General features: G+C 42.7%; 1 protein-coding gene across 1 annotated transcript; it reads left to right on the forward strand.

Annotated features, from left to right (window-relative positions):
• Positions 1 to 2,367: 2,367 nt before the first annotated feature.
• On the forward strand, positions 2,368 to 11,018 carry DBX1 (developing brain homeobox 1). The gene is made up of 4 exons (XM_014061261.2): positions 2,368 to 3,927; positions 4,496 to 4,597; positions 7,120 to 7,319; positions 10,632 to 11,018. Exons 1-4 carry the CDS (start codon positions 3,552 to 3,554, stop codon positions 11,016 to 11,018), a joined length of 1,065 nt encoding a protein of 354 aa, XP_013916736.2. The 5' UTR covers positions 2,368 to 3,551.

The following is an 11,018-nucleotide window of genomic DNA, read 5'->3' on the forward strand; positions in this document are numbered from 1 at the left end:
AGGCAATCAGCATAAATCATACTTTTTCCCTTGTAAAACTATCAACAGCTCTTTGGGCAGTCTGAGCTTTCTGAGTTGGTGCAGGAAGAACATTCCTTGTTGTGCTTTTTTGATGACATTTTTATATTAGGTTTCCTTTTTAAGTCTTGAAATATTATAGAACCTCGGAGGTCTCTACAGTTGATACTGTGTTGTCTAGTATTGTAAGAGGTGGTAGAATAGGCCGGTTTCTCCTAAAATCTACTGTCATTTCTACAGTTCATGGAAATCATGAAACTCAGTTTTCAGAGCCAACCAGAAAGTCCCACCTTTAAGTTTCTTACAAATCTCACATTTCAGTTCTATACAGAAACAAGCCATAATAGTAAAACAAGTTTGATGTGTTTCTTTCCTACCTGCAGATTAAAAGGACAAAATTCCATACGACTGGTGAGCTAGGGATTTAGTTACATGGGGGGGGGGGGGGGAAGCCTTCACTTTAGAACCTTAGAGGTCTGAAAAGTCTGAAGACAGAATGTGAATGTCTCTTGAACAGCTCTCTGCAGATACCCAGTATCACTCCCCCCCCTGCTATTTTCAGATCATTGAAATCACTAGTTCAGTACTTAAAGAGTAATGTAAAGCTCGCTCCAAGCAAATGCCCACAACGTTTCCACCTTATCTTTTTTGGGGGGTGGTGGGTGGGGGGGAGAGACCTGATGAGATTAACTCATTATCAGACCTAGGCAAAATTTATCTTTCTGTTTTTCACTTGGTGATTTTGTTAGAATTCTTTCAAACTTTCAAGCCAAAGAAAAAGTATCCCAACACAACCTCTGGTCTTCTGCAAGAAATTCAATTCAAACTTCAATGTGCCCGTTCAATCTACATTGGCTTTCTTTGTGCACATTTAAATTCCCTTTCTCTCTAGGCTAAGGGACAACAGATTTAATGCACAGAAAGCATCCCTTAAATAGGAAATCATTCTATGGTTTCCTTTTGGGTTGCACTATTTTTTTTAAAGCTCTACAGCCACCCATCGGAAGAGGGGGAGTTGATTTGGAGGGGGGAGCAAGGGGTGGAATAGTCTTTCCTTGACTAATTCCCTTTGCCTTTTCTCAAATAACTTTTTGATTTGAGTCAAGGGAGAGGTTGAACAGGCGTTCTTTCTCTTCCTAATGTGATATAAATCGCCAATGCACTTTCAGTTTTCTTCCCCCCCAGCCCACGCCTTTCTCTCTCTTTCTTTTGAATGGTTAAAGCACCGACATGGAGATCATGACCATTAAAAAAAATTCCTATCGGAGAAATAAAGCTGGTTAATAAGATTTTTGGGAGGGGGAAAGCTTTGTGTTCCCAAGTAAAAAAGGGAGGAAAAGTGTGTGTGTGTGGTGAGGGAGAACAGCTGAAGGTGACAGTTACTTCATGCTTAATAGGATCAGGGCTGCTTGCCTTGGCTGCACGCTTCTGCTGGCTAAAAGTTCACCCCAGAAAAGGATGAATTGGGGGATTTTAAAAAATACAAAGTTTTTAACACATCTGTTACTTTTTGTAAAGAAAGGCTTTTTTTAAGCCTTTGATTCTATGCGATGTTCATTACTTTCCCTTTCCCTTCTCTGCACATTTTCTCCTTCTTTCTCCTCTTAACACACCAATTCCATCTCCTCCTCCTCCTCCTCCTCCTCCTCCTCCTCCTCCTCCTCCTCCTCCTCCTCCTCCTCCTCCTCCTCCTCCTCCTTGTTTTAAGGGAATGAGCCCCTGCTGTGAAGAAGACTTCTTTGGCTAGTTAGAAAGAAAAGGTGCGTTCAGAAAGTCTGCTTTAAAAAGTCATTTAAACCCGAAATAAGCCAAGTTGACTTTTAGACTTGAGTAACAGGTGTGCTGCAAGTCTGTGCATGTTGCATTTTGACATAAAACTAAAATTCCTGTTTGTTCAATGACTTATTCCAGGGAGGTGTGGGCCAAGGTTCCAGCTATATTTTTGTGGGAGTTGTTGGTGCTTAAAAACATCCAGTGTTGAAAGCCATCACTCTGACCGTGTATGAATTTAAGCCAATTTGGCCTAGTTAAACTGAAGCAATTCAAGCAATGGGATTTGAATGTCAGTGGAAATAACTTACCCTAAATAACAAAATATTGTAAACTATGTAGGTGTGGAGAACCAGCTAAAAATATTATGCAGTTTAGTTTTTGCCTCAAATTCATTTAATAAGTACAATTAGGTTCCATATTTTTTAATGTTACATGTTGGGGTAAAGTTAACTGCAGGCTATTTTTTTAAAGGCCTGTTATCATTATTGGCACCACTGGAACATCATCAGGACCAAATCATCAGGAAGAAAATGTATTGACGTCAGAATTGACACTGACTTGAAGGCTCCTGATTTTTATTGGCCTTTATTCAATAACAAGAAATGGAACAGGAAGCATGAAATAATTTTTTGAGCATTTAAAAAAGGTGAATTTTCATTTTTTCAAAGTTCAAATAGAATAAGCTACTGGAGGTTTTATTCATGCTCAGAATTTTTATTATATTTTGAGCCATTGTTACGTTGGAGTTCACTCAGATGACAACTGATTTATATTCTGGAATCTTTTCCCAAAGCTAGGAAAACTAATATTAGAGCTGCAACTACTGTCTTTGCCAGAGCACTTTTCAGTTTAACAACTGGTTGCAGTTCAGGAACCTAGACCCCTAGAGCTAAAGGGACAGAGCTGATAAACCACTGGTTGTTCCTACTTCAACCTTCTTTTTCGTCCATAGTAGAAAGCTGATTTCATCTTGCCCCTTTTGTGCTCTTCATCCTTTAGAAAGCCTTAGAATAAGATAATATGAATATATCGTCTAATTTCCGTAGCCTAAGCGAAAAGGAAAACAGCGATTGAATACAAATAAATGTAGCGTTCCGCTTTTCGTGAATAATCCCCTCCCCCTTTTCCCTTTGTAGGTGAGATGTCATTGGAAACTTTTTTTAAAGGCATTTAATTCGCCTCCCTCTCCCCCCCTCTCTTTCTGTGTGTGTGCGTGTGTTGCGTCCGCGCGCGCGGACGGCTGCGGATCAACACTCTGCCGCCGGCCGCCTTTGGAGCGACAGCTTTCCCAATGAGGCAGTCAATATGCAAAATTGATGACCGCACCTTCTTTGTGGCGGCCCATTGTGCGCGGGTTGCTTATGAAGGCTAATCCAATCATAAATTGCACCCCTGGACCAATGAGGGAGCCCCGAGCGCCCGATGAATGAAACTCAAGTGGAGGCACCCCTATTGTTCGAGCTGTCACTTTTGAAAGCGCCTCGGCGGCGCTGACCACTATAAAACCCACCGCGGCGGAGGAAGGGCCAGGAGACCCCCGGCCGACTCGCGAGGTGGATCTCTGCCGAAGAGGGTGGCCGTCGGGAAGGCAGGGATAGGAGGAAGACGGGGAGGGGAGAACCCAAGCACCGTGTGACGGTTATTAGTGGTAGTCATTGTAAGCCAGGGCTTCCCTCCGTTTCTCGGCGTACAGCGCTCTTCCCTTGCTCGCTCGCTTGCCTGCTTGCCTCCCGCTCTTGGCTCTCTCTCTTGGCTGGGCCATGATGTTCCCAAGCCTGCTGGCGCCTCCCGCCGTGTACCCGAGTCTCTTGCGACCGACCCCGACTCTCACGTTGCCTCAGACGCTGCAGTCCGCCTTCTCCGGCCCCTCCGGTTTCTTGGTAGAAGACCTCCTGAGGATCGGCCGGCCGACAGGTTACCCACCGCGAGGAAGCGCCCCGACGCCCAGCTTGTCTCCCCCAGTGGCCGGTGTCGGAGCAACCAGGACCGAAGCTGCGAGCTCAGCCGAGCTGGCGACTGCCGATCCCTCCGGCGCCAAGACCGGCTGCTCCGCCCGCTCGTCGATCTCTTCCAGCGGGGACGCCACTTTCCTGAAGTTCGGAGTCAACGCCATCCTGTCTTCCCCTCCGCGGACAGGTAAGCGGGCCAGCGCGTCCTCAACGGCGCCCGCTTCGCCAAGCGAGGCCCTTTGCAAAGATTGTCGGGAAAGGAGGGAGGAAGGGAAGGAGGGAGAAACCAGGTGGGTGGTAAATGGAGCCGAAGGGCGAACACCGTGCTCCCTCCTCCGAGAGGGAGGTAGAAGGATGGACACGCAGAGTGGCGCGTCATCGATCAGGTGGGACTGGGGCGCGTAAAGAGAACCCGGAGCCACCAAAGGGAGCAGGTGCGCTCGTGCCTCCGCAAGCGGCCCGCCCGCGCAAAATGAATCAGACCCCGGGTGACTATTAGGGGGTGAGAATCCGGGACCAGATACAAATCTGCCAATTGTCCCGAAAATCACTGGCCCGAGACGCTCCGCTTCTGGTTCCTGCTAGAGCAACGGGAGCTGGCCAGTAAAGGAAGCGGGATCCAATCCGTTTGGTGAGCCAGAAGAGCAGTTCGGATCTCAAGTGTTTCGCTCGGTTCTGCAGGAGAGCAGAGAAATGTGGGCTTCCCACTTGAAACGCTCTTGGGGTCTTTGCTAAACCTCCTTTTCTTTCCCCAGAGGCTTCGCCTGCGCTGATCCAGAACGTCCCCGTCAAGACCTTCTCCTTCCCTTACTTCGAAGGCTCCTTCCAACCTTTTATTCGGTCGTCTTATTTCCCAGGTAGGTTTCGGGGAGGGTGGAGGAGGCTTCTTCCTCAACTGCCCATCCCTGCTTTCCCTGCTCTCTTCGACTGCCCTACCTAGTACCCTTGGGAGCCGGGGAAAGGCTTGTACCGGTATAGGGCCGTGGGTCTTCCTAGTTGGGTTTCAACCTGGTATAAGCTGACTCTGCTGCGTTTGAACCACCTCCTCCTCCTCCTTCTCCTGGATTCCTGCCACAGAGTCTCGACCTAACGACATCCCCGAAGCTATTCCTTTTGTTGTGAGCATTTCTTGAAATCGCCCCCTTCTCTCCCTTGGAGGGATGGGGAGGGGAGAGGAGGGGAGGACGGGCCTCCGGTTCAGAGGTTGGACGGGGTACAACATTCAAGAATCAGTCGCGCCAATTTGATGCCCTATTTAGCACAAGCGGCGACTGCGTGACATTTTCCTTCCCAATTCTTTCCCCCACGCCTTTCCCCGGCACTGCAAATTAGCCGGGGATGGTCACGGTCCAAGTGTGAGGCGCTTGATTTCTGACTGAGCTGCTGCCGGCCTTCCTTTCGGGGCGGCGGTTTTCCCACAGAGTCGCGGCTTTTTCGCCCGGTCGTCAACAAAAGTTTCAGCACCATGACCAATTTGGTCAGCTCCCTCCGGGCAGCCACACACAGACCCGGCGCTGACTCTGCCGTGCTGCTGATAGACATTTACCAGCCATGGGCTAATTTCTCATTAAGGGTCATTCGCTTTGCCAACGGTTTCACAAGACCTCATGGGGAGCTCCCTTGTTTGGGCCCTTCGGTGTGGCCGAAGACAACCTTCTTCAACCCTCTCTTCTCCAAAAAGTTTGCTTCGGCTGAGTTGTTACATCAAAGAAGGCTCGGAGTGGAGGAGGGGTCTGTGTCACTGTAGAATAAGGCTAAAGAAAATAGAGTAAGGCATATCTACATACTTTCAGCCGAGAACTGAACAATTTGCCCTGTTCTTAATGTTGCTGGACGAATATAGCTCATTTCTCTCCATTAAAAAAAGGAAATACACAGAGAGCAGCTAAGACTGTAGCAAAGCATCTAATCAGTACTTGGAAAAGAAGTCATTAAGAATTCACCAATAAGTCCCCTGCCATCTCTCCCAAGGATTTTTTTTTAAAGATTGGAATATCTCAAAGAAATGTCCAGAGAGATATTCCAGAAGCAATATATAAACATAATCATCCTTTCTGAAGAATTCATACTGTTTGCATTTTTCAACTTCATTTGTAATTAGAGACACACATATAAAGAGAGCAATAGAAAGGGAGGGTTAGATACCAGCTCATTCTCACATGCTTCCTATGACACTTTAGTCTTGCAAGCAGAAGTCATAAAATTGCAGGAAATTCTGTATTCACAATAAACTAGTTAAATAGCTAAACCAAAAAAACCCCTTCGGATCTTAGTTTTGGAACTGAGTAAAATTACGACTAAAAATAACAATGCTAATAGATATTGCTTCAACTGCATATATTCTGTTCCAAAAGCCAAGAGCTCTTCCATTCATTCTCTTGATAATAGAATGTGCTTCCTTTCTCCAGTCCTTGAATGGCCCAACAAAAACAACTTGAGCTTTATATATAGCTTTTCATGTTCATTTAATGAAAATGATTTGGGGAAAGAGAAGGCTGTGTCATCAGTATTCTCCCCAAGCAGCTTGGCATGCAGTTGTGTTTAGTTTGAAAGTGTAAATCTCTTTTGTTCAAATAATATATGGCTTTAGCTGCTTGTCCTCAGTCTTTTTCTGTTAGTTCATTACTACACAATTACTATTCACGCTTCATTAGAATCTCTGTTTCTCTTTGGGAGTTTTTCTTTCCACTTAAAGGCAAAACTCTGCCCTTTTTATCATACCAATCCCATTGGGAACCAGTCAATGTGCTAATTAGCTGTTACTTTTCATGTCTCCAGAATGAATTCTACAAGTTTTGTAAGGAAGAGGGAGGAAAGATTCATATTTTTTTTAAAAAAGAGGATGAATACCCATTGACCACAACTTTTATGTAAAAAGGAAGGCTTTGTTCTAGCTTTAAAAGAAGTTCCTTATTTTATTTTGAGTGTAATGATGTGTGTGGTATACTTCTAAAAAAAAAATCTTCCAGTAAAAGAAACTTTTAAAAATACCCTTATTTTTTTAGCTCTTGTTTTCTGTTCTCATATCTTTGGATTTGGTAACAAAACAAGCTAGCTGTAAATTCATTGACATGATCTATGAAATGGAATCAAGTTACATTTACTGAAAGAAGAGCAAGTTTGCTTCATGAATTCAGATTAGTAGTTGTGCTCTGCTAGATCCATATAAGTCTATGTAAAGAAAAAGAGAAAGAAACCACAATAAGAGAAAAGGGAAAACTAAAGATAGGGGGGCCCTATCTTTAGGCATGCAAATCTCAGGGAGATTTTTCATTAATTTGAATAGAGATGCCCTCTTTGGGACAGGACTATCCTTGACTCCATTTTTTTTCTAGCTGATTTCACCAATAATGCTTCTTCTTCTTCTTCTTTGTCACAGCCTCCTCTGTGGTGCCTATCCCTGGGACATTCTCTTGGCCCCTGGCTGCTCGAGGGAAACCTCGCCGAGGGATGCTCCGTAGGGCAGTTTTCTCAGACGTACAACGAAAAGCCCTGGAGAAAATGTTTCAGAAACAGAAATACATCAGCAAACCAGATAGGAAAAAACTGGCAGCTAAGCTGGGCCTGAAAGATTCCCAGGTAATTCTTCATCCTGATATCCAGTCATGTGAACTGGTGAATAATCTCCAGGCAGTTTGTGAGTTGTTCCTCAATTTATAGCCTAAACCACCCAATTACAATAAGCAACAAATTAGCCAATCATATTTGGCCTAGTGTAAGGTGGAAACCTAGCTGGCGAAGTTAGTTTATTATTCAATGTATTGTGTGAAACCAGAAATGGGTGAATCGAACAACAGCTCTAAGGGGCTGCCGATACAGATACAGATTAACAGAGTTGGAAAGGACTTTGTAGGTCATCTAGTCCAAGCCTCCCGCCCAAGTAGGAGACCCTACACCATTTCTGACAGATGGCAAAACCAGCCTCTTCCTGAAAGCTTGGGATTTGAAATTAATGTAAAAGCATCCAGTGGAATACTAAGCAATGCAAGTGCAGCATGCCTAAGGCATACCGAAAAGGCTTACAGACAAAAATGAAGGTATTTATATAATCCCGAAAAATCCTTAAACAAGGCTAGCATGTTCAAACATTTCAAATGAGGATAGCAGAGAATTTAGGATGAGAATATTTATCTAATTAAATAAATAGTTTTTAAAAAGAGTTGAGCCACAGAGAAGATGCTTGCGCTCTCTCTTTCCACTCAGATTCACACCTTAGATGGGACAAGATATGGGTCTTGCTTTCTTATTTTAGAAAATCAATGGGATCATTATAAGTGGGTCTGATCCCTAAGGTGAACTGTAAGATGAATTGGTAGTTAAAGAAGGGGGCAAGAACCTGAGATCGTATGAATTAAGAGTCCCAGCATTCCATATCCTTATCTGAAAAAGGTGGGGGCTATTTGGGGACTGGAATTACAGAGATAAAGATAAAAGCAGATTGCATGGGACTATTTTAATCAGAGAATGTTCTAACATCCAATTTTAATTGACAACAGTTGTTACTGAATATTACAGATGAAGAAACGAGTCCAAAATATTTACAGGGCATCAAGTCGCCAGCTCAGATTGTTCCTCATCTTTGTTCAAAGTTGAGAATTCAACCCAGCTAATGTTCAAAATATTAGAAGTAAAAAAGTAAATAAAGCTGCAGAAAAAAAGCAGAAAAAGAAATATTTTAGTAAATGTGGAGGAGCTGTGGGTAAATTCTTCGCTCTGTGTAAGAAAGGTTCAGGCAAATAGTTCAGGCAAACTTCCCATTAGATTTAAAATCCAAGGAACTTCTTCAGTATTACGAAAACTTCAAGAAAGTTACCTGAAAATCCAAAACAATGTGAGGAAAAGATATGGGATAAGAATTTCATGAATCACCTTGGATCTTCTTATGGCATAAAATTCGATTTAAATCTGTATCAGAAAGTCATTGAGATGTGATCATAAAATAATTCCTATATTGGTCTAAAATTATAGCATAGTTAAAATAGTTTTGTATATGGGTTGAGGTATTACAATCAAATTAGTCTACTTCGTCAGCTCTGTTGAAAAAGTATATTGAATTAGTTCGGCAAGCTAATCTATTTGAGGAAATCAGGAAAATCGCCATACTACCTTTTGTAATCTATTAATTAATTCTACTATAAGTTTCTTGACTTTATTTTATATTTTTATTTACGTGTGGAGAATTATTCTCTTCAATTTTCATCTCCATTTTTAGTCTTATTAACAAACTGTTTCCTACAATAAATTGTTTTAATCTTTTCAAATGTATTTGAATATGGATTTTAAAAAAATTCTCCTTAATGTACTTTAATTAATGTAATTAATTAATGTACTTATACAATACTAATCCCAGATTTTTATATATATTCTTCCCATTATGTTTATCTAGGTTTTTATAACTTTCCTTTTTTATTATTTTCTTCTTATAACTGATATGTTTCTTTAATTGAAAATAAGAAAAACTAGGTTTTCTTCCATTTCAAATTCTTGCCACCTTTAGCAAGGTTACATGTCCGGAGAGCCAAAAAATGGTCAGGCCTGTTACAGAGTGCCATTAAAAAACTATAGTACAAAAATCTTATATTTAACAATGAGATGTGAATTTTTAGACCACTCTGATAATTCTGGAGCAGAGATGGGTTACAAATCCTGGTGCTACTGGTTTGCTTGTGTTTGTGCACACGACATTTCTGTGTGTGAGCAGAAGTGTCCCGGTGGGTGGGCGGAGCCTCCCGCTTCCGCCATTACCAGTTCGCCTGAACCGGGCCGAACCAGGAGCAACTCACCTCTATTCTGGAAGAATCCTATAGATTTCTGCAGCACTTTGTTTATATTGTAGATTATATTTATATTTTAATGCTTTATTATTTTTATAAATACCTCAAAGTAGGGAACTTAATACACTTTTCTCCTCCTATTTCTCCCACAACAACCTTCTGAAATAAATTAGGCTGAAAATGACTGGCCCAAGGTCATCCAGCTGACTTTCATACCTAACTCACAGATTCCTGATTACTAGTCTAGTGCCTTAACTACTAGACCAGGCGTGTCAAACTTGCGGCCTGTGGGCTGGATGCGTAAACGCGGCTAGACCCATGTCCAGTTTAGTGAAGAGGAAAAAAAATCTCAATGCGTCACAATGACGCACGTTTAACACCCCTAAAAGGTGCTGACTCAATTTGCTAAAAATCTGTAAACCGCTTAGACAGGATTGAAAGCCCTATGAAGCGGTATATAAGTCAAATAAATAAATAAATAAATAAATAAATAAATAAATAAATAAATAAATAAATAAATAAATAAATAAATAAATAAATAAATAAATGTAAAGGTTCACCTCACACATATGTGCTAGCCATTCCCGACTCTAGGGGGCAGTGCTCATCTCTGTTTCAAAGCCGGAGAGCAAGCACTGTCCAAAGATGTCTCCGTGGTCAGGTGCCCGGCATGACTAAACACCAAAGGTGCATGGAAGACTATTACCTTCCCACCAAAGGTGGTTCCTATTTTTTCTACTTGCATTTTTACATGCTTTTGAACTGCTGGTAACTGCTGTTATGCGGCACTAGGGATTCTAACCGCTGAATTGCCGACCTTCTGATTGACAAGCTCAGCGTCTTAGCCACTGAGCCACCCTGTCCCTTTTTTGAAACCCCTGCACTAGACCAAACTATAATATTATCCTTGGCAGGTTTTGAAATTGAAATCTCCCCAAATGCATTCATTTGCATCAATTTTCTACACAACACTATTGTATATGGACTCATTTAAACTTTGAAAGAAGGGAAGGATGTCATTTTTTGAGAGGTTTGGCCTCAGAAAAGGATTTCAACGTTGATGCAAGTCCCGTGTGTGCTTATCCTGATCTCCTCCTTGTATATTTGAACATTCTAGGTAAAGATCTGGTTCCAAAACAGAAGAATGAAGTGGAGAAACTCCAAAGAGAGAGAACTCCTGTCATCTGGTGGCTGCCGGGAACAAACCTTACCCACAAAGTTCAACCCTCACCCAGACCTCAGTGACGTGGGCAAGAAGGGCATTGGAGAGGAAGAGGAGGAAGCTGCAGCAGTTCTCCCATTGTACCCAGTGAGCCCAAGACATTCTTTAGCCTACCACCCGTCCACAGATCACACACATCAGAGAGACAGGTTAGATTCCCAGATGCTCCCCTCCCCTACACATTCCAGCAGTCCCAGTAAACCATCAGACTTTTCAGACTCGGAAGAAGAGGAGGAGGAGGAAGGGGAGGAGGAGGAAGATGAGGAGATCACAGTTTCATAG

Source organism: Thamnophis sirtalis, unplaced genomic scaffold (genome assembly GCF_051295495.1).
Source record: "Thamnophis sirtalis isolate CommonGarterSnake01/CBP01778 unplaced genomic scaffold, rThaSir2_p1.2 scaffold_1, whole genome shotgun sequence".
NCBI classification, from domain to species: Eukaryota; Metazoa; Chordata; class Lepidosauria; order Squamata; family Natricidae; genus Thamnophis; species Thamnophis sirtalis.

What these genes read in the sequence shown, in the direction of transcription:
- DBX1 (XM_014061261.2), top strand. Translation starts at nt 3,552, where the DNA reads ATGATGTTCCCAAGCCTGCTGGCGCCTCCCGCCGTGTACCCGAGTCTC. An exon ending in TCGGTCGTCTTATTTCCCAG is followed by an intron (nt 4,598 to 7,119) that starts GTAGGTTTCGGG and finishes TCTTTGTCACAG; the next exon opens with CCTCCTCTGTGGTGCCTATC. An exon ending in TGGGCCTGAAAGATTCCCAG is followed by an intron (nt 7,320 to 10,631) that starts GTAATTCTTCAT and finishes TGAACATTCTAG; the next exon opens with GTAAAGATCTGGTTCCAAAA.